The 23,865-nt window shown below is 39.1% G+C and overlaps 1 protein-coding gene across 11 annotated transcripts in view; it reads right to left on the reverse strand.

The window, feature by feature from the left end:
• STAU1 (staufen double-stranded RNA binding protein 1) overlaps positions 1 to 20,761 on the reverse strand; it is a 49,572-nt gene extending 28,811 nt beyond the window's left edge. The window contains exons 1-4 of one of the 11 annotated variants that reach the window (XM_074347400.1): positions 20,472 to 20,761; positions 10,984 to 11,054; positions 4,685 to 4,973; positions 2,897 to 3,021 (exon numbers count right to left, since the gene is read on the reverse strand). In XM_074347400.1, the coding sequence (XP_074203501.1) occupies positions 2,897 to 3,021; positions 4,685 to 4,889 (330 nt within the window). In that variant the 5' untranslated portion in view covers positions 4,890 to 4,973; positions 10,984 to 11,054; positions 20,472 to 20,761. Of the gene's footprint in view, positions 1 to 2,896; positions 3,022 to 4,684; positions 4,974 to 10,983; positions 11,055 to 20,471 lie in introns of those variants that run through there. The other 10 variants (XM_074347401.1, XM_074347402.1, XM_074347403.1 and 7 more) reach the window with 10 other exon arrangements.
• Between the last annotated feature and the right edge of the window lie 3,104 nt (positions 20,762 to 23,865).

Here is a 23,865-nt window from a genome sequence, read left to right on the forward strand (position 1 = left end):
AAAGGCCTGGTCATTATCTTGGTAATTTATCCCTTCACCCCCTTTTTCGTTATTTTTATAAACACAAAAAGATACATATATCATTGACTTATACTGCAGAGCACTCCTTGAAAAAACTATGCTTTGAAAGATGAGGGTAAGTACTGAGATTTTAAAATGTCTGTTTATATATTAAAATACTAAATGCTGATTATTTGGAAGCCATTCAAACAGGAAATGTCTTCCCATTACTTCCCATGGAAGAAATTTGGCAAACTTGCTTTAGACACATAGTTCAGTACCTCACATAAATTAAGACAATACTTGTTTTGATGTTGCAATGTGTTTGTAGACTTTTGTCTGAAAACACAACCCCATTAGAACAAAACCTCAAATAAATTTGGGAATGTCAGGTCCTAAAATGCCTTTTTACTTTCCTAAGGCTGCACTATCCAGACACTACCTCCACTTTCAGAAGAGAATCAGATCCACAGCAAGCAAAGATCTAAAAACATTTCTGAACTCAATTCTAAGGAGGCATCCAAAACAGCCAACTTTGTCCTCAACAAATGCTGATAGTGGCAAGCTCTTTTTTTCCTTTTTAAGTAAAAGGTAACCCATGTGCACACTCCGTTTGTAAAACTAGGTTATATTAATCCTATCAGAACTGAACTAATATTCTGTAAAAACAAAACAAAACTACAAACCATCATAGCACAATGATCCTTTAACTCTAGTGTGCATCTGAAGAATAACCTGGGAGGCCTGGTAAAACACACGCCCGGGATTTAGACTGGACAGCACCAGAAGAGACCCACACACGTGCATGCTTAATGAGCTCCCAGAGTGATTCTAAGGCACTTCACAATTTGAGACTCACTACTCTGGCGCTTTTATTCTTCTGCTTTCCTTTATCACTGAATATCACTTTATTTCATTTACAAGCAATCCACATGAGAAATGGTGATCTGAGTATGTCTAGGTCATTTAAATTCGGTGCCTAAAGGGATGGGGCCAACTTGCCTTCATAGCTGATTTTTCTTGTAGGTCTTAACTCCAGGATTCCCTCAGTGCATAGTTTCCACTAAAGGGGAAAAATTAAAGAATCTTTCATGCCCCTTGAAACATTAGGGAGTCTCCTGCATTTTTGCCGCAGTTAACAAAGTTACTCATTTAAGCATCAGTAACATGAACTCAAAACCCTGGCTGGCCTGAGAAGTCAAACAGCAGAAGCCTGCAATGCTGTGCAATCCCTGGGTCATTTTCATGGTCCTTTCATGGAAAGACATTGAAGGGGAAAATGCTAAAAAAAACAGAAAAGAGTTAATTTCATGATCAGTCTTGCCTTTCTCCAGGACTGTCCCCGTCGGCGTTGCTGCCACTCTGCTGCCTTCTGTGTGGAGTGTTGGTAGTGAAGTTAGATCTTAGTTCAGACGGAATTTAAAGTACACCAAACCTCTGACTTTTTAAATAGGCTATCATCTAGGGAAGGAATAACTTTTCCTCTTTGAACAACTTGTAAATTAAAAAAAAGATGCAGTTACAGATTGAACACACAGCCAAATTACCTAAGGTACTAAAGTTCAAGTGAGAAAATACATAATTTAAAAAATATCAAAAACAGTTAATAAAGGGAATCCCAAAGTTAAGGTCTGCAAAAAAAATCCTGTAGAAGAAACAGAACAGTTATAAAAAGAGGCTAATTGCCTTCCAAAAGAAACATTTCAAATATAATTGTGCTTAGAATGTTAAAGCTAGCTTCATGTGAGTGGGAAATTTCTGTTTTTCTTAAATGCACAACTGCTCAATAATAATAGCTACCATTTCTTAAGTATTTATTAAGTGCCAGGCATTGTGCTCTACACTTTAATATATATTCTCACAATAGACCTATTTGGTATCAGTATTTCTATCCCCATTTTACAGATAAGGAAATTGAAGTTCAAAAAAAAAGTAGCAACTTGCTCAAGATCACACAGCTAGTAAGAAGCTAAGATTCAAACTGAGATCTGTCTGACTCCAAAGGCAACTAACCTAACTGCGCTATCCTATGGTGTCTATTTATGATTGTGGTTGATGTTACTTTTAGTCAAATGAAAAGAGAAACTTAAAATCATTCAAAGTTCGAGGTTTGCATGCCACGAAAAATGAGGCATAAAAGAGACAACTCATCCTATAAAATTATTTTACTGCAAGGCTAGGATCAGAAACAGGAGGCCCAATTCCTTCTCTCTCATACTATCCTCCCCTACTACAGCTGCAAAAAGTAAAGCCAGATATACAAACATTTAAGTTCCAAGAGGTACTTAAGAGGTACACTGGCACAGATATCAAATAAGTTTAAAAGACTGAATTCCTGAATAGTCAAAATTCAAATTAGTCAGTCTTTCATCCTCTAAGTAAGGCGAATGACAAGGATACTGAAATTAGAGACAATTCAAATACTCATTGGGAGATTAATTTCTATCTCTTATTTTCAAACCTTGTATCTGGATTGCTAACAAGTGGCAAAACTGATTTCTCGTTCACCTCCTCGCCCCCAGCCCAGTCTAAGGTACACTTGCAAACAAGCAGGAAAGGAGCCAGAGGCAGGCTGCAGCCAGGAGGCCCAGAGCCTGGACAACTCATAGGGAATCATTCACGGGTGCTTGGGAGTTGTCTCTATTCAGAATCCTAAACAACCACACACTGACTGGAGTTTTAAAAGCCAAATATCCCAGAAGTATTATCTTTTCTTAGACCCATTCTGCAAGGATGAAAAAAGTAACCTGCCAAAAATCTGTACTTTTGCATCTAAGACAACCGCAGAGGTTTGAAAATACATATTCTGAATCACAGCACCACTTGCAACTGTATAAAAAGAAAGAAAACATTCCTAGCGGGTTATAAATGCATAAGCAGTATGGACAATATTTACCTTACAGTGAGCTGGACCTTGCTCACGCAAAAGCTTATACTCAGGCTGAATCTTGTTGAAACGGGCTAACTCATTCACAAGACACATTGGGGTTTTCTCTTTGGGGTGTGCCATGTTAGAAGGAACTGAAAAATAATGTAAGAGCATTGAAGTCAACCAGCAGTATATAAGACTGCGGCTCTCCCAGGGATATGAATAAAGAGGGAAAACAAACTGAAGGTCTAAGGACTTAGAACAGCAGTGATGCAAAACTGCAAACCACACTGGGGGCACCTATCTGAAGACACAGCCGAGATCTTCTCTGAACCAGCTGAAGCCAGGTAACCTAGTAGAGGGTGTGTCTTCAAAAGAGACAGAATAGAGAGGAATAACTAACCATTTCAGGCACGTAAGATTTGAAGTCAGATGAAGCACTGCTATTATAACCAAGGGAATAACAAGGAGGTCTTTTGAGCAGAGACACACACACACACACTGGTTACCGCAACCGCTGTTAGCTGTACCCTGTTCGTTATTTCACAGAATTCAACATGCCGATGCCATTGCTCAAATGACAACTGTCGTTTTCCACACAGCTAACTTCTCACTCCCGGGGCGTCCTCTTGTCTTATCTCCAGAGGCTGCTATCCTCAGACCTTATCTATTTCTGACAATTATGTAAGTTAAATAAAGCAGCCTTGGTGGGCAGGAGTTTTATAAAGTCAACAAAACATGGATATAAAAGCACATTAGAAGAAAAAGCAAAAAATCCCAGACGGCTGAAATAGTCTGTGTCATGTCCTATTAAGATGGTATTCAAATAGGAAATCTGGGGAACACTGAATCTGTAGGGGACTATGACAAGTCAAGAATGCTACCTGGTGAGCCAGTCCAAGGAAGTGTAGAGGTAGCATGATAGACGCCATGCAGCTGAGAGTGGGACAAGCTAAGGCTCCAAGAACAGATTTATAAAGTAAAAGGAATGAGAGGATGAAGGAGGAAATGCAAAGGAAACTGTCAGGCATAAGGGTTGAAAAGAATTTGTTACAAGGTGACTCCACTATAGAGACACCCATGCTGATACTCCATTCAACTGGTTTTGCAGCTCTGAAGAGAGGTGAGGTTTGGGGAGCAGAATATTGTTTTTTAGGGTTTTTTTTTCCAAGGGTTTCAAGTCTTTTCTGAGTAATGAGCACATTTAGTTCATTTTTATTTTCCGATATTTAAATTTGAATGCTTCTAAACCTATTTCCTTTTTAAAAATCTGTTTCTCTGTTTAGTTTCTAATTGGTTCTCACTATGGTTTCTTAACTACCTCTGGAATCTCAATTTAAACTTGCTTGTTCAAAATAAAAATTAACAAATGCCAACACACTCCTTTGCTTTCCAGTAAATCTGGCTGCCCCCTTGCTTGAGATAAATCTTAGAGACATCCAAAGGGGGTTTACACCTATGAGTCAGTTCTGGGAAATAATTTTAAAAGCAGAATTTTCCCATACAACAGTGAGTATCAAAAGTGGTATTTACTGTTCAGTTCTTTCTGCCAGCCACCACCTTCTAATAGACTAGGCTTAAAGCTTAGTATCCAATTTTTTTTCTTATTCTTTGAAATGGGCTGTCGAAGGCCTCCATACTCAATATATAACCAGGTGTTTTACATCTGGGATAAAGAAGCATGAGCAGTGATACTTTCTTCTGCTTCTTGAATGTAAGTGTACGAGAGCTCCCTATATCTGCAATCTGCTTACAGATCAGAAAACAGGCTGAGAAAACATTTGAAACAGAAGACACTTGGAGTCATACGCTTACCTGCAGCTGCACTGGTGGATGTAATAGATGCAGAGGGTAAAGCAGAGTTTTGAATAGGTCTACCTGCATTTTCAGAGGGCAGAGAGCTAGTAGTAGAAGGAATACTCATCAAAGGCTGTGAGAGAAGAGACTGGTTCTTGTTCAGTATTTGGCTCCCTGAGAGAGCAGCAGATGGGTTCTGAACTTGCACTTGAACTTGAGACATGGTCACTTTCAACAAAAGTGAACAACTGCAGGTAAACAGCTTTCAGTGCAGGTTAATTCAGTGCTATGAAGTCTAAAGTTCTACCTGAAAGTTGTAAGGGAAAGAAAATAAAAAGGTAAATTATAGAGGAGATATGTAATTGCCAATATTCAGTCAAAATCGGTGTCACCTACTCAAGTATAAAATAGCCCCATTTAGTATGTAGCTATGTTGATGTATTAGAAATGGGTTTCTCCATGATATACAGTAAGGTGCACTGGCCTTGTGACTTTCTCATGGTGTTTTTAAATGACTTACAATACCCACATGCTCATTTGACATAGAGAATCAGTAGGGTATAACATTTATTGTTGAACATTAAGAATTATAAAATACAGCTTATATTCAAAATGCAAATTTAAAAATATTAAGAGGTTTCCCATTGTATACGGAATATGGTAAAGGTCTCTGGTCTCAAAATGAGATGAAGCTGAAAGCAAACTGGGTTCGTAACACCATTAATAGGTGAATGTAAAACACTGTTTCCGTTTTAGGACAATGCACTCAGATTGGCACCCTTAGAGCTTTCCTTTAAGTTGACTGAAGAAAGAGAGGAATTCCTCACTTTTGCTACTTCTTTTCCCTTATAATATAATGATAAAAGATTTATCTTCCTAAGAGGTTTGTTTGAGATGGTCTCATTTATTTACAGAACCCAAACAAGAACTGCTGCAACCACATCAATGCTCATGATTCTGAGAAATTATTTGAATAATACAGAACATTCTACAGTATTTGTACTATTAAAAGTAAAAGTGGAGATGAAGAAAAACAGGAAAAGGTTTCAGACTGGCAATTTTTCTGGTGTGGCTGGTAGGGACAGGGCCTGGGAGCAGAGGAGATTGTTTACTGCATCTTGTAAGTTCCTAAGGCATTACTTCTAAATCCATAAAAAATTCTTCTCAAGTCAAAAATAAGGACAATTCTCCTCATTTTCATGGCCATTCCACAAGGAGCTGAAAACGTTTAAGCAAATCAAAAGTACTCAAAAATAATCAGTAAGCAACAAACAATAGAAAAAGCGAACCAAAGCAGAGACAAGCAAACTAACAAACTAGAAGTTCTATTACAGAGTAATTGTTACTTTAATTTTTAAAAAAAGTCTCAAAATGATTTTAAATTAAAGCTGGACCTCTAGAAAGAGAAGAATGACCAGAGCAATTAAGATACTTGGGGAGTCCTGGCACATTCTCTCTTGCTGAGAGCAAAAAGGACTACAATACTCAAAACAAAAACAAAAAACCTCAGCTAAAACATGACTTTGGGTAATACAGGCATAAACACTGCCTTATACAACAGAGTTCCCCAACTGCAGTTGTTCCTTGTTTACTTTTGGAATCAGAACAAAGTCACAGCGAAGATCCACTGAAGAGCTAGATAATGGTCTTAGCAGACAAGTTGCCAGTGTCAAGAAACAAGTCCTGAACTTTTTAGAAGGCAGCTACGACCTTCACCGTTCTTATTTCATTCAGCTGCCAAAACATAAGTATTTCTCTCTCACTCTTCCCCTTCCTTCTCTTATTCACTTTCTCCCTCTCTTTCTAAACTCTGTTTTGAGGGCATTTTTCTACTCCTCCCATTCCTCCTAAAAAATTTAGTGTACTCACAACTTCACAACACCAACCACAGGTCACAAGTCAAAACATAAGCCAAAAGCACAGTGTTTGCCCCAGAGTCTACCTGCATCCCCAAAGGAGCAACCCAACTCTGCCCCGGGTGGCTCTGAAAGCCTTACACTGAATGAATGAACTAAATTGAGAAAAGGCGGGGCCCAAAGGGATCTTTTTTGGCTAATGTTCTCTACAGCAGGCCGACTGCCAGCATTTCAAGTCAAAGACATAAATTCATAGGTTTTCCAGACGTTGAGAAAGTGAACAAACAGGCTTTTAATTAAGACTGCCCCAAAAATGTTAACCTCAAGTACACCTGGAGAAATTACATCTTTATGACAATTGGTTGAAACAAGTAGTTCAAAACTCCAAAAAATTTTTAAAGGCTGCGTATTTTACAAATTTTTAATTTCCAATATGACCAATAAAAATTCAACAAAAACAGCACTCATTTTTAGCCATCTACTAATTTAACATTTCTATGTGTCTTTAAGTCCAAAAAGAAACTCTAAAGTAGTGGTTCTAAACAGGGGGCAATTTTGTTCCCCAAGACATGTTACAATGTCTGGATACATTACTTTGTTGTCACAACTGGGGGACTGGGAGAACCTACTGGTTATCTAGTGGATGGAGGGGGGCAAGGATGCTATTTTGAGTACATATATACAAATCCACAGTATATAATCTTAATAATGTATTAAGCAGCCTATATTCTCAGACAGGAAAAGAAAATCCCCTTTTCATCTCAAAAGGCACTAAAAAATTGATGCTAATATTTTATCCAAACAGATGTTACTCCCCCAAGAGAAGCCAGGCAACAACCATAGTTGTGAGTGGGGGGAAATATATGGTTTACCCACATAATTCAAAGAACAAATAAAGCTTTTCACCACTGCTATTTATATATTTCATAAAAGCATTCAGGGGAATTATGGAATTTCAGAGAAACCACTTTTGTATAAATTTAGAACCTGCTGCTCAATAGCACTCCATCCTGAGATTAAATCCTTAAATGAAAACTGGACTTTTCCTTTAAATCTGTCTTTAATAATTGTTTTCCATCAGATGAATTAGGGACCCAAGAGAGATTAAAATGCTTTATTGAGAATCTTCTTACAGAACAATTTTTCACACACAGCAAAATTAGGTTAAAAAGTTTGAAACACAAAGACTCCAGCTTTCCCTGGCACTGTAAACACCTCTGACCGCTAAGCCTGTGTTGCACTATTTCCTGGTCTCCTGCCTCCATCACAGACGAGAGCCTTTAATCTCCTAGTTTTTACTATTTGAAGAGCTTGAGATACCAACTCAAGAATAAATGTTCAATCTATCCTCAAATCCTAAATTTATGGAGTACATATAAGCACTGTAACACTACATGAGAAGCGATATGAGTTAAGGGTACCTCTTTTTAAAAGATTCCTTGTTCCAAGACCCCCCAGGTCCTAACTTTGGCTTGGTGACACAAAAGTCTTCTCACAAAAATAGTCTCACCGTAGCTGGCAGCTTCCATTTTCCAAGTGTCAAGTACTTTTTAATGCATTGTGGGAAAGGGGAATATGGGCACATGGATTCTTTAAAAGCATTTTTCAAAATTATACATGACGTGCTAAAAAGTGATCAGGCACAAAACACATATTCCTAACTCAGTAGTGAATCTACCAACAATAGGCCATACTGAATGCACAGTCTGAGTGATTTAATACATAAGGCAGATTCTCCTAAAAACAGTTTACAGAGCCATCTGCAACAGTGCTTAGTCCTAATCACTTTCAACTAACACTGTTAAATCATGGCAGTATGAAATACCTACTTTCGCAATTATGGAAAAGCATAATCTTTATTATCCAATTTTTAACCCAATAAATACATGACATAAAGTTTCCAGACTTTTGTGTAATCAAATCATTCCCCTTTGTAATAAATGACATTTCCAAACAAGATGTGGTTTAAAATACAAAAAAGGAAGGAAGGAAGGAAAGAAAGAAAGAAAAAGAAGTCATCCCAATTCCAGACAAGCTTTTAAGATAGCCACAAACATTTCGTTAAATATCTCCCCTTCTCTCCTTCATTACATCTTATGTAATACAAGTACACAAATACAAAAGAATATTCCAATTCCTTGCCATGACAAAGCATTAGCAGTACCAACAGCAAGTTCAGGATATACTCATTCACTATCAACAAAAATTTATTAACCATCTACTACATGTGAACGCTTTTATGGCCAACTGTACATCCTCAAGTGCTAGAATCTACTTGTTAAACTTTTCCTCAAAGACAAGAAGAGATCTCTCAGTGGAAATTTGTTGACAACATAAAAAAGAAGTTAAGGAACAAACCACTTTTCCTATAAAAGCCTTGAAATACACCTAAAATATCCACATCATTCCCTTATATTCAACAGTTCCTTCCAAGATTCTTTTCTGATTCATCTTTCTAGCTACAATGTGGTTATATGTTTTCTGCAAGTAAATTCACTATCCCTCCACCACCCGCCACCACCACACTCCCTACCTCACCTTCCTCTACCAGCACCCCCCATCCCCTGCCCTGGACACCACAATTCACTGACTCCAAACACTATCCATACACCTACATACAGGCAGAGCAACCACAAGTACAGAGACATGGCAATCACTACTGTCCTACATAATAATTTCCAAAATGACGATATCAAGCAAATAATGTCCAAAAGCAGGCCTGTATATCAAACCACACAATGATAAAAGGTTCTTAAAAAGAAAAATGACCAAAATACTTAAAAGGAAAAAAAACCCAAAACTCCACAATGTACTTGATACTCAAGAGAAAGAAAAGGCAAATAGCCATGATGAGGCACAATCACTTGCAAGACAATAAAATCAGCCAAAAATAATGCCTGGAAACAACTCAGACTGTTCAAGACCTTTGCATCCAATACAAGTGACTGAATGTGGCCCAGCTCACATATGGCTCAGTGCCAAGTAGGCAACAGAGGATTTTCTTTCCACACAAATGTAACCACTGGGTGGTCCATTTAAAGAAACACTTCCTAAAACAGAATTCATTATTAATTGTTCATCATAGAAAAACCATACTAAGCGAAAAAAAACTTACCTCTGAAAACTAACAAGCTGTTAAAACTTATTTTCTTTCCTAGGTTTGAAACCTTATCAAGTTACCCTCTTTCCTTCCCTAAGAGAAATTTTAAAAAATAACCAAATGCAAACATTTGTTATTTTTGCAAACAAGAAAGTGTTTTTAAACCGAAATAAGTATCTATTTATGATTTGTTGGAGTTTTAAGAGTAGTACCGTGTGACATATTCTTGAATAAGAAGGGGCTTCATGTCACACAGTTAACTGGCTTTTCCTTTCAGAAAAGGGAAATTTTAGTCTGTAATCATGTGCCATCTACCTAGAAACACAACAGCATTTACTATCATCCTCATGCAAAACAGACAAGTGCCAAGACCTAGTTTCTAAGAAACCAGCCTTGCTGCTAAATAGCAACCAACAATGTTAAATCAGATCAGACTTCTGAACTGTGGCTTTCAGTTCTACTTCTAACTCAGACAGCAGCTATACGTTCAATTCTTGGCAATCCATTGCTCGGTGCCTCGGTTTCCCCCAAAGCACTCTGTTACAAGCTATTTGACAAAGCTTCAGTTGTAGGAATCGGAGAACCAACAAAGAATCCTGAGGCATGGTAACAGTTACTCTGTTCTTTGAAAAGAAAAGCATTATACAAATTCAGTGCAATGAGTGCATATCCATTCCAAGCTTTGTGTAACTTCTCTAAATTCCTCATGCATCAATTTCCTCATTCCCAAAGAAAGTGGGTTTAATTTGTCTACCAATTACTACCTCAGAAATATGGTATGATGATGTACTTTCAGCTCTTAGAGGGCAAGAACTAAAAACACAAAGCAGTGTCAATGCTTGTAGTGTGTTTTGCAGTGTCCTGATAAAGGACTGTAAAATCCTAAACACTCTTATAGTCAAACTTCTTTGGTCTAGACGATCACAGGCAGCCAGCGGTAAACAGAACTTTATTCATAACCCTATCTCATGACAGAAAACAACGCTGAATTATTTCCACAAGTTGGAAAACCAAGCTTAACATAAATAATCTGAGGAATTAAAGGCAAACTACAAAAGTTTCTATGACCAAGATGCTACTGAGTTATGTTTAACAACGATCTCAGATGTCAATTTTCATGCCTGTATATTTAAAGTATAGGGTGGTGTTGGCTAGGTTTTACATCCTTGTCAACAATTTTCCCTGTATTTACTTCCTAATTAAATTCCAAAAGGAAAAAGAAATCAAACTGCATAAAATTTCTTCTGTTTCTCTAATATTATGGCCAGAAAAAAAGTCATTTTCCATGCAGACCACTGAAGAATTCAAAAATATTACAGATTATGAACAGGCCTGAAATTATAGAGCCAAATGACGTGTACCTTAAAAACAAGTGCTCCAGGAACAACGTTGTTTTGGTTCAGTTCTTAGAGGTTACGTAGTTGGGAAACTCCTGGAAAATAAGAAACAACAGTAATTTACTAGAGTAGATCTTTTTCTGAAAATAAAGATACATATTGCTAAAGTTTTGGGGAAACCTAAAATTTACAAGTATGTAAGTTTCAGGGTGAGGATATAACTCAGCGGCAGGGTGCATGCTTAGCATGCACGAGGTCCTGGTTGGAGTCCCCCAGTACTTCCAGTCAATCAATCAATCAATCAATCAATCAAGCTAATTATCCCCCCTCCAAAAATAAAAAATAAAAAACACAGTTATCTAAAAAACTAAAACAAAAACAAGTAGGGAAGTTTCTTAAAGCATGATGTCATGGCTTGAAGCAGCACACTGTAGTCTACAAAAGACACAACTGTCTGGGAACTGGGTAAAGAGTACTTTGCAGAGACATGAACATAAGAGACAGTAGAAATTTCCTTTATAAGTCTAATTACTTCCTGCTAAGAGAGCTGTGAATACTCTGGAATTAAATTTTAAAAAAGGAACTGGACAGCTAATATTGTCCAATCACACAAACCTGTTTTTTTTTTTTTAAGACAGCCTGTATACAAGCCTGATTTTTAAATTTATAGGTTTCCCCCTCCTTCAACTACTGGCTAAATATTTTATTCACAGACATCCTTACCATACAAATGGTGACAAAAATACAATTACATGGGAAAATTTACAAAAAGGCACTTTGTACATAAATATCCTTATATTAAATTGCAAAATACAAAAAAGTGTATTACCTCTAGTAAATTCAAATCACAATCATTCTTTAGAACGGATTTCAGGTGACATGAGAGTTTAATTTTCAAACTCTTGGGTTTCATTCATCTACAGGCTCCCCCTATTTAAATGGCAGTAGTCAGTAACAAATTGGATTCCTTACCTTGAGATCCTTTTTGCATTTTTACAACATAATTTTCCTCATTTCAATTTCACACTGTTACTGTGATTTAATAAACAATAAAAAGTAGCTGTTCACTGTCCAAGTAATTTCAGAAACTGTCCAAATAATTTCAAGAGCTCTAACTGGTCCTACAGTATTTTAACAACCCACGTTCTTCTTTCTGAAAACAGTATACTATACTAACAATTCTCCAGTCTAGAACCCTATTGTTCCACAAGCTCATCCATTCAAAAGATTAGTATGAATGAGAACTGAAAAGGCCTCTGAGCAGCCCAAACAAATGTTTAAGGCCACCTCATAGAGCCCATTCCTTTTACCAGGGGGGGCTTTCCTCAATTCAAGCCCATCTATGCTTAATGATTATGGTAGGCTTGGTTTTCGAGTTTTCCAGCCCAAATCTGAAGTTAAAAAAATTAGAATGGAAAAAAGGAGCTGCCAGAGTCAGACATCATGACAACACTGAGAGACAACTGCCAACAATTTAACAGCAAAGAAAAAAGGGGGAGGAAAGAGAAATACAATGTCTGCAGACACGTGGATTTCTAACATCTCTACACAAATGATATCTGAGATTCATATACACCTTCACACTTCCATGAGCAAACTTTTTTTAATCCGCAACCATTTCCAAAGCCACCATGATGATTACCAGAACATCTATACAGCACTTACTTACTCCAAGCAGCAGGGTTAAGCCCAACTCCCTTTCTTTTCCACTCAAGAAGCATACTAGAACGCAAGGGGGTGAATTAAATTCATCGCTTTATTCACTTAATAAGTAAACATTGAACATCTACTATTTGCAGGCACCATTCTGGGCACTAGAGAGAGAGGAATACACCAATAAGATATAGTCCCTGTCCTCATGGAATTCACATTTATATAGGAATAACCTTGGACCCAATACAAATTTACATAACTAATTCACAGTGGCATTTTAATTAGTAGTAACAAATCATTTATAATACATATCACCTCATAACTAAAGAAGACACAAAAGAACATAAACGGTCCCTTGGCAGCAAGACACTGATTTAGGATAAGGGCAACCAGCTATCACATGGCTACTTGGGTGAAGAAGAGAAAATCCCTCACTGGAAATCCAAGTTTGGGTCCCAACTCTGGTGCTCAGATGAACTACCCTAAGCAAATTACTCTGTAGACTTCAACCTTTTAAATTGGGCTACTACCACCAATTTCATATGATTAATGAACAATAATTACATGATTCCTGGGTGGATCTACTGGAAATGTAGGTGAAACGCTTGTAAACTATAACATGTCACACCAAAGTTAGCTGTTAAACATCACTTTCTTAGGGTACACGGTAACCAATATTATAAAATAATATTAACAAACCATGTTCAAAACGCTTTAAGAAAGAAAAAATGTAGCAAACTTAGAAAGAACCTCACTGCTTCGAAAAAATGCTTTTTACTTTATTCTTTTTTATGTTTGGTGCTTAAATAGATACATTCTCAGTTAACAGGGAAACTACTTCCTTGAAGCAGTCATACTCTAAATGTTACAGACTGTAAAGCTTTGCTCTACTACAAACCAAAAGGAAACGTATTTACCTATGTTTGACCGTCATCTAGGTAAAGGGTCATGGAGCGTCAACGAGCAGGTTAAACTGTGCAACAAAGAACATAAGCCTCCAAGAATAATCAGACTTATCATTACATATAAATTATCTTCTGACAGAGGAAAGGACTGCCTAGCATTTTGTACCAAATCACAATGGCATTAGCAGACAATGGCCTTATTTGTACCAGGGTGGAATCTGCAAGGGTAGAAAATTCATGCTTCAGTTAATTTTGATCTATAGAAAGCATGGACTTCAAAAAAGCAAAAACGGGAGAGAATCAGACAAGATCTAGTTAGATCATAAAGCTCATGCCTGAGGGGAGCTGACAGAGTAACAATTTAACAAGCATTATCTGCTCACTTCATTCCCAGAAAAGACACATTTCCAACACCTTTTTATGATTGAGACACACCTCAGCTGAGGTTAAAAACACAGAATGCAAACTCATAAACTATCTCACGAAAACCCCAAATTCAAAGGCAAATTTAATTTCACTGACCTAGCCTCTTCAGACTAGCCATAAAAGATGACTACTGCCTAAGAGAACCAAAGAGGCTTCTCATTCAAGGAGATCACCCACTCAAAGAAAGTAAAAAAGAAATTGTTTAGGAGGCAGTTCAATACCAAAAAGAAAGTTACATTAAATATTCTGAATACCATTAGCCAGGAAATGAATGTTAGAAATGGCTGGGAAGCAAACAGAGCAACAAAAATTAACTGCAGGCTTAGTTAACTCATTTCCAATAAAGCAGAATATATTTCTAAAGAAATTCATTTTCTTAGCAACAACCTTGTCTATAGTTAATAAATCATTTTTAATAAAATTCATAAAGGATTATAGCAATAATTTAGCAAGAGAACCTCCTTCAACACAAAGTCAAATGAAACATCCTCCTCCCCATTTACTTCTAATCCCCACCTCGAACCTTTGAATCAGCTTAAAAGTTTTAGTTTAATTTGACTGCAGCAATCTATCACCACAAACAAAAGGAACCTGTAAATCTTTAAACTGTTTCAAGGAAGTGACCAATAGCATTAATTAAAAAGACTGAGTATTACTGAACCAGACTTTTTTCCAAATTGATCTACAGTCCTAGTGAACAAAATTCATCCTAACTGCAGTGGGTAGGAGAGTAGGGGAGAAAGAACTGACACATAGAATAAATTATCCTAAACAAAAAGCACCTGAGAATAATTAGAGACAAAGTGTGGTTCAGTGGAAAGACCTCGGGACCCCACTCTAGTTACCTGGCCTCCTAGATGGGCCTCAGTACCTCAGCTATTACAACCCTTCCTCGCAAAGGCACTGCGGAGTATCAGAAATACAACATAAAGCATCTACTTCAACCTTTAGCACAAAGGAAGAGCTCGATGAACAGCAGCTTTTATATTATTACATAAATTCAACCTGACCTTTGAAATTCCTTTCCTGCATCAAATAACTCTCACCCTGTAATCCTAACCTGGCACATGGTAAGAGCTCAATAAATAGTAGCAAACTTTATTATCCAGCAAATTCACTAATTCTGTCCTCAGTCATATAAACATCTATAAATATAAATTTATAGTTACATACCACTTGTAAAAAACATTTTAAATGAGAATAAAGAACATGCTGACTAAAATCAACCCACACTCACTGGGCAACCAGTTCTAACACTACTTCAAATATAGAGACAATCTGATGAACAACCATTTTCATTTCGGGAAAAGACCCCAGGGCACTTAAATAGATTTTTCTTAGACTTTGCAGTCCAGCAGACATAACAAAAAGCCCCTAGGACAATTATGACCTCTGTCCACAATGATCTGTTTTGCTTCCATTACTGTTATAAACTCACAAAGTCATCACACTTCTCTTCCAAATTAGATTCCAGATTAAACAGAGGCAGATGGGCTACAGATTTAATATTTAGAAGACTAATTTTTAATCACAAGCAAAAATATTCTTGGACAGATTTTTTTTTCTACTTTGGTTTCAGTAAATATACTTCGAGGGAGCCCCCTGAATATACGCCTTCAACAAATAACTGAACATGTGTGATTCCAGAAAATATAATTAAGTCTAAAGAGAATTTGTTTCTTCCTCCACTTATTTGGTGACATAAATCACTTTACATCAACCTCATTCCCTACAATGGAAATGTAAATATTTTTCAAATAACATAAGCTATTTGCAGTAATTTCCCCATTTTACCATTTTTTAAAGTAAATAATTCTCTTTGGTAAGGTTTTTTACAGTTCAGAGCATTAAGCATTAAGTCAACAAAACATCCAAGCCATCATCTGGTGGCACTTGTTAAGATCAACATAGCTACATATTTATAACCCTATTATCTCCTTAGGTTAAAACAAAGGATTTGGTCAACATTATTCAAACTTCGTAATACTTGATTTATAGGTAAGCACATCTTCATGCAAAAGTTCATTAAACAACTTCCTTTAAAAAGCAGAGTTCTGTAATCAAAGCAAAATTAGAAACAAAAATCAATAAAGCTTTTAAAGATCTAGGAATACCTTACAGAACTGTCTCAATTTAAAATTAACTGTGGTAGCTATGCATGCTGTGTGCTGTTTTAATTTACTTAGAAATGTATTGAAAAATAAAATGGATAAATGAATTAAAAGAGATGGACAAATGGAATAGACATGTGATAAAGCAAACATAGTAAAATAATGGCAGAAAGTAGGTGGTAGATACAGGGTGTGCACTGAAATTCTTTAAACTCTATTATATGTGTGAAATCTTTCATAATAAAATGTTGGGGGAAAAAAACTATAGCAACTAACATGTATTCTCATGGTTCAATCTCTAACTTGTACACTATATTTTTTGGAACAGAATAAATGCTTGATTTTGACCAGGTTTTATTTAAGGAACAGCTCATACAAAAAATTACACCAGAAGCATTTTAACCACAAAGGTCTGTCACCAGAAGTTAATTTGAAACAATCTGTTACAGTTCTAGTGTGAAACAAAATCTGTCATAAAATTCTCTAAGCATTTCTGAAGGCCCCAAAACTCTGTTCTGTGAGAAAGCAACTCCAAAAGCTTTCATTTGATGGGGAGGAATCTACATTTCCCCAAATTGAGCAACTGTCATTAAGTATGACATCAAATAAGTATGACATTCAGTTTGGAGGCTCATAAACAAGGCCTCTAGAATTGATTTATGACACCCCATAAAGAGATATCTTTTTCATGAAAGTTTCATCTTTATGCTGGTGAATTTCAATTTTTCTCCATCCATTAAAAGGGCATCGGAGAAAACTGTCCTACAAGCTGAGACCCACTCTGTGCCTCCTATAGTAAATACTGTTGTTGTCTTATTCGGGGAGAGACTCCCGGACGAAGGAACACAGTATAGCCCCATGTTTAATGATTACACATGGACCGTTAATGGGTTAGACTTCAGAATTGGGGACGGGGGTGGGGGAAGTTCCATGAGTCACGTTCACTTCTAAACTTAAGATAATGTGAAGGAGGGAAGGGTATAGCTCAGTGGTAGAGCGTATGCTTAGCATGCACGAGGTCCTGGGTTCAAACCTCAGTACCTCCATTAAAAAGCAAATAAATAAATAAGTAAACCTAATTACCAACCACCCCCCCCAAAAAAACCCCAAAACACACTGACGTGCAAGATACTGTGTTACAAATAGGCTTTCTGGCCGAATCTTAAAAGAAAGCACTCTAATCTGAACAAACTGTTTTTATGGTAACAATTCCAAATACTTAAAAATTTTACATAAAGCCTACTAGGAAGCAACTAAGCATTTTTTAAAATAAAGCACATTTTGTGTCCTTACTTAGATACCAAATTGGGTTTTTCTTCCCCCTAATTTTAAGAGGTATACATATCCCTCCTCATCTCCCAGGTTTTAGTAACTAAAACATAACATACATGTTCACTGTACTTGATCAAGAGCAAAAGTAAACCTACACAACTGAAAACGATGATGCTACAGGTCTAAAAGTTGAAAATTTTTCACTATCAGAAATTTTAAAAATAAATAACGAATATAATTTTTCTGTCAACTTCCATTCTAGGAAAGATCGCCTTTTAGATGATAAAGAAAAACATGAACATGCTGTGAATTCATTCATATTTACTAAATTGGCTTGTAAATATAGCAGACTGGGGAAGGGGCGGTCTTCGGAAAGTAATTCCACAGCAGTTCTGAAATCAAAATCCTTTGCTAATTCTTAACCTAAGGTGATAGCAGTATATTTATACAACTACTGTAAAGAAACTTGGCACGTTTTATTATGAATTATTAACTGTAGTTTAACTTTGACACAAAGTTATTCTCCATTAAAAGTGGTTTAACAGGTAGGGCTCCACCAAAAAACAGGATTAGGGATATCTGTATTTCTGATTGCTTTCAATTATAGTCATTAATAGCTCAAGAATTGTTGCTTTTGCACACAAAGAAGCAAGGCAGTATTTTGGATGACTTTGAGGAGGATAAGGACTGAATCAAGTGCTGCTTGGTTTGGGTTTTTTTTTTCCTGCTATACAGTAATCATGTATATATAAGCAGAGATAAGAAGCATAACAAAATGAGAACTATGATTCCACTAAAAGTAAATTTTATGACCAATTAAGAGTCTGGGGCAATCTGGGGGGAGGGAAATAGCTGAGTGGTGAAGCACAGGCTTAGCATGCACAATGTCCTGGGTTCAACCCCCAGTACCTCCACTAAAATATATAAGAAAAAAAAAAAAAGAGTGTGGCAATCTGGTAAAATATGATACTCAGAATTATATGATATTCAGATGGACTATTTCAAAATAACCCAGTTTGGGGGAAGGGGTACTACATGAAAGAAGACTGACCTTGGCTATGAGTTAATAATTATCAAATCTGGGTGACCAAACCATGGGGGTTCTCTATACTATTTGACTGTTGTATGTTTTCCCTAATAAAAAGTTTTTTAAAATTAGATTATTGACTGCAGTGTTAAAACATCATTTCCCTGACACTACAGTAATTTTGATACAGCAGAAGATATGCTTTGTATTCCTTGTACACTTGTTTGCTTAGGTGTTTTTAAAGAGTCATCAAAACAAAGACTAGTGGGGAGGGTATAGCTCAAGTGGTCCCCAGCACCACCTCTAAAATCAAAGAAATAAGCCTAATTACCCCCCAACCCCAAAAAGATTCTAAACTATTTCTTGATGGTAAGACTGTGGCAGAAAATTCTAGGAAAATGGTAAGACTGTGGCAGAAAATTCTAGGAAAATGTCAAAAACAGGGAAGCCACTTTGCATCCCCGTGTGTTATTCACAAATGGGTGTAAATCAAAACAGTTCAAGTTCAGTAAGGAAATTTACTACCTATGATTCAGGAGGATCATTCAGGAGAGCAAACACACAGGCTTACTCTTTTGTAAATCTGAACTTCCATAAGTTGAATTTCCTTAGTGAAGGGTACACCTATACAACTAAGAGCAGAATTAAAAGAAACTCAGTATCCTTAAATAAAGTTGCTGTTTTAAAAATTCCACCTGTCACTAGGATCACTGAAACTGCTCCCTCTTCAATCCAACTGTATTTTTAGTTTTTACTTCAACAAGGAGCAATGTAATCTACATTTGCTAAGCATACTGATTCCTGAAAGCCCAAAATTAACCAAAAATCTGGTCTATTTCCACTACCCTCTAAACAATTAAAGCTACAAGCAGAAGGGAAGAGTGACCTTAAAAACGTCCCCACAGCCAGAGAACAAAAGCAGAACAGACTGAAGCACACATCTTCGCCCGAACAGAAGAAAACTTCCACATAAGCAATACTGCAACACGGACGTGGGGCAAGGGCTTAAAAGGAAAGTCGGCCAACAGGGACGGAGGGGATAAAAGCAAAGCTGCAGTGAAAAAAAGTTAGAAGTTAGAGATGCAGCGCAAGAACGGACAGACATTTTTCAGCTTCGGACACTCGCCTCCAGAGCCTGACACAGAACAAGTGCTCAGGAAAGGTTTGCTAAACTCAAGGAAAGCTTCTGCCAGGAACTTTCCCAGAAATGGAATGACAACAAGAAGCCGGATGACGGCAGAAAAACGGACAGGTTGCTCATACTGAGGGAGCTGGTGAAAATCCTGCAGTTGGCTCAGCGGAGGAGATGGAAATAACAGCATTTATCTTTTACAGACTGCCTACTTACAGAGTGTCCCAATTAAACGTACGCCCCTTTCAGATGTTAACAACCCAAAACAATGTCCGGGCGCTGGCGGTAGGCACGCTGAATATTTCTGCCTCTAAAGAAACCTAAACGGGTAGGTAGGTCAACTTCTGTCCACTCTACCCATTAAGTTATACCTTAATATCACGCTAATAAATTATGCAGACGGTTTATTGGGACACGCTGTGGGTCTGGCACTCTGATAAGCGCTTTACACGCCCCATTTCACTGAACCTTAACAGCCTTAAGAGGCAGGGAAGGCATTAGCCCCTTTTTCCAACCAAGACACAAAGAGTTTAAGCGACTTGCCCAAGGGGACAGAGCTGGGATTTACACCCGCATCGGACACCTGGGCCGCGCTCGTAACCATTACGCTACGAACCCGTCTGAGGAGATTTAGATACTCCGGACCTCAGGGACTTGAAGCGGGGATCCCCCCCACCTCCCGCCCCGGGAATAACTTCGGCATCCCAGCGCGACAGGAGAAATGAGGAAAGGCGGCATGGCACCTGTTTCTGGCTGCAGCAAGGGGTGCTGGGACTGGGGCGCCCTGGGTCCAGGCCGCTAGGCGCCCTGAGGCGGGGGGCACGGGAGAACCCGCCTCCTCCGGGAAGGCCCCGCGGGCGGGAGAGAGGCCCGGGGAAGGAGGCCGGGCGCGCGGGCCCGCCGAGGCCTAAGCCCCACCCGCCGCCCATCTCCCCGAGGCCGCGGGGCCCGCGCGGGCCCCGCCAGGCCCGGCCTGGCCGCCTCACCTGGCTGCTGCCCCGAGCTCGTCCCCCGGCCGGCGGTCCTGGGCGGCGGCGAAGGCGAAGACGACGGCGAGGATGGGAAGGAGGAAGGAAGACAGGAGACGAGGAAGGGACGGCAGGAGGGAAGAGGCGGAGTGGCCGCGGAGGAGGCGGGCGCCGCCGGGCCGGGGGTCAGAGGAAGGGGGAGCCGAGCCAGACGCGGCTGCCGCCGGCGCAAACGCTGAAGAGTCGCTCCGGCGCCTGCAGCCCGGCAGGAAGTGACGGGGGAGGGGCCTGCGCCCGCCCCCGGCCCCCGCCCGCCTCCATGCCGAACCCCACCCCCACCCGCGGCCAGGACCACAAGTCCCGGCGGGTGCTGCGGCCGCGCCTGCGCTCGCAAGGTACGCCGGGAGCCTAGTTGGCAGGCGCCTAGTTCCGCCTGAGCCTCTAGGCCTGCTCTGGGCCCCGGGGGCTGCTGGGAGTTGTAGTTCCTCTGGGAGTGGCAGGCTTTTCGCAGGACTCCAACGGAGGCTGGGTCTTCTTTCCTCCTTCCGCTTCGCTCTTACCTTTTTCCCTTTGCGTGCCTCCTCTTCCTGGGTGTTCGTTACTCTTTCATCTCCTTCCCTCAATTCCTACTTTAGTAAATATTTATGAAACACCTGCTAAGTGCAAAGCACTGCTCGAAGAGCTTAGAATATAGTGGTGCTCAAACAAAAAATCCCTGCCTTCATGGAGCCTACGTTCTAGTGAGAGTAAAACACATAATAAAATCAGTAACTTTTATAGTGAATTAAAAAGGCAAGACATGCAAGATTACTGTTTCTTTATACAGCCCTAGATAAATTAAGTAGTTTTTTGCAGCGCTCTTATATGAGAGGTTCAGGTTTGGAAGTGGGGAATCATGGACCTCTAGAATTACGCTCAGCAAAGAATAACGTACACATTGTGAGAAATCCAGGAAACAGTGAGTGAAGGGACTGCAGGTGTCCAGGCCAGCCTTTCTTGCTCACTCTACGACTACTTAACCCGTTACTTAAAAAAAGTTTATTTTCTCTACCTCTCTCTCAGTATCTTTCAATTTAACTATTGCTCAATCTTTCTTGCCAAGGCAATACAGTTTAATTTGCATAAATTCTTGATATGGAATGCTGTGGCTGAAGGGGCCTCTCCAAACAATGCCGTGGGACCTTGCCCCAGCCACGGAGGGCTCTTTTCTCTGGACCAGGCAAGCCTCCTTACTTTGCCTCTTATAAAATGCAATGAGACTGAATTTTAGGACACCGAAAACAAAGGAATTTCACTGTCCGTGAAATTTAAGTGCCCACCTAAGACAGTACTAAGCAACATTCAGATACTATCCTGCCCTCTGCTAAAGGTGAATTTTTTTCCTTTCTAACTTCCAAGCCATCTAGATTCCATAGCTCACTTCGGTAAAGGAGCAGACACAGGGGTTTCCCTAAGCCTAAAGCTGAGGTCCTCGCACAATTTCTCCAAAGATGTAAAGGTAGAAGGGAATGTTCTGACCCATTTGACTGTTACCCTGGGGACCCAAGTGACGGGCTTATGACTTCTAGTCTCAAATTTCTTCCCTCCTTCTATACATTGAGATGAAGATCCCTCTTTTCCTTTTTTTTTCCCCCCAACCCAGACTTTGGATTTTATTCTGTGACTTGGGCCTCAACAGAGCTGGGCCTCCATTTCCCTCTTAGTTAAATAGAAACAATAATTTCCTGTTTTACCCCAGGGTCATGAGAATTAGTAGAGCTTCATACCCTGTCTCATCTTCTCCATCTCAAGAGTGACAGGATGCTCCTTAGTGTTGCAAAGTCCTAAGTGTGCTGCTCTGAGCAGCCAAGGCTACTACCTGCTCTCCTTAGTGACTGATCACCCGTCATTCTGGGGATCACTTGTCCTTACAGCACTGCCTCCCCCTCCTTCTCCCTAATACCCCGCAACCACCGATCTTTTTACTGCCTCCTGCAGTTTTGCCTTTTCCAGAATGTCATATTGTTGGAATCATGCAGTTTGTAGCCTTTTCAGATTGGCTTCTTTTACTTAGTAATGTGCACTTAAGTGGCCTGTTTCTTTTAATGGCTTGATAGTTCATTTCTTTCTCTACTTTTTAATAGATACATTAAATAACAAGGAGTATAACCTTTAGCTAAAAATCAACTTCTTATAGGACTTTTATGAGCTTTGCATGTTCCCATTCCTTATTACAAATATACAGAATTTATCTTCTAGGAAGGAACACACAAGATTTCACATAACTTACTTCATGGTTACAAATTCTAACTTCCATCTTCCTCTTTCAAAAAAAAAAATTCCTTTATTTGTCAAGAGTCAAGAAAACTTCTGACCCTTAGAAGAGAATCTGACTGACAGTCTCTAGTTACAAATGAAGAAAAACAAATCTAAGTGACCCCCTCCTGAACCCCAGCCAGCTCACGGCTCACCTATGCCTCAGTTAAATAAAATTCTTTGGTTACACAAGGTGAGAGTTCATAGTTGTTCTCAAAAAAAAAAAACAGAAGTATTAAATCTTCAGGTGGTTGTTTTACTTTTCTCTCCTTTTCTTTCTTCTATGTTTTTAGCTTTAGTCACTATCATTCTAACCCATACATAATAATCTGGTTTGTGTCATCTCCTTCAAAATGAAGCAGATTTGGCTGCACAGAGCCTGCTGAGTGGGAGTTGTGCCCTACAGATAGGTACTTTTATTTCACCACAGTCCCTAGTTTGCCCTCATTTCTCATGTACTCTCCCATTCCTGTTGATATTTGAGTTTGTAATGCCTGGCCTACAGTGTAACTGCATGAACGGAATGCTGGTCTGTGGAGCAGAAGACTTATCAGAAAGACAATGAAAGAATCTCCAGATGCAATCGTGATAAGCACAGGAAGCAAAGGTACACGGTGTTGTGAGGGCATTATGAAATCCTAGTTTCAGCGTTTAGGGCCAGAGCATCCAGAGCCATGGTAGCTTTAGCAAAGATTGGAAGGGACATGTTGGTGGTACCTAGGCAAAAGCAGTGCAGATGTTCCAAGTAGGAGGGAAAGGATGTACAAAACCCTGTGGTCCAGGTCCCAGTTACTAAGCTACAAAACAAACCACTCCCAAATTTAGTGGCTTAAAACAACAGCAATCATTTTTATTGTCTTTGTAGATCTGTGGGTCTGGAATTCGGAGAGAGTTTGGCTAAGTTTTTCTAACTCTGGGTCTCTAATGTGGAATGGGACCACTGGGGACAGAGCACCAGGGCCTTTCTCTCTCTTCAGGAAGCCTTAGGGCTTTTCCATGTGGCCTCTGAGCGGGCTGCTTTGAACTTCCTCACAGCATGGCAGCCTCTGGGCCATCAACTTGTTTACAATGGCAGCTGGAGGCTTCAAGAGTGAGTATCCCATAGAGCTAGACAGAG

Source organism: Camelus bactrianus, chromosome 19 (genome assembly GCF_048773025.1).
Source record: "Camelus bactrianus isolate YW-2024 breed Bactrian camel chromosome 19, ASM4877302v1, whole genome shotgun sequence".
Lineage (NCBI taxonomy): Eukaryota > Metazoa > Chordata > Mammalia > Artiodactyla > Camelidae > Camelus > Camelus bactrianus.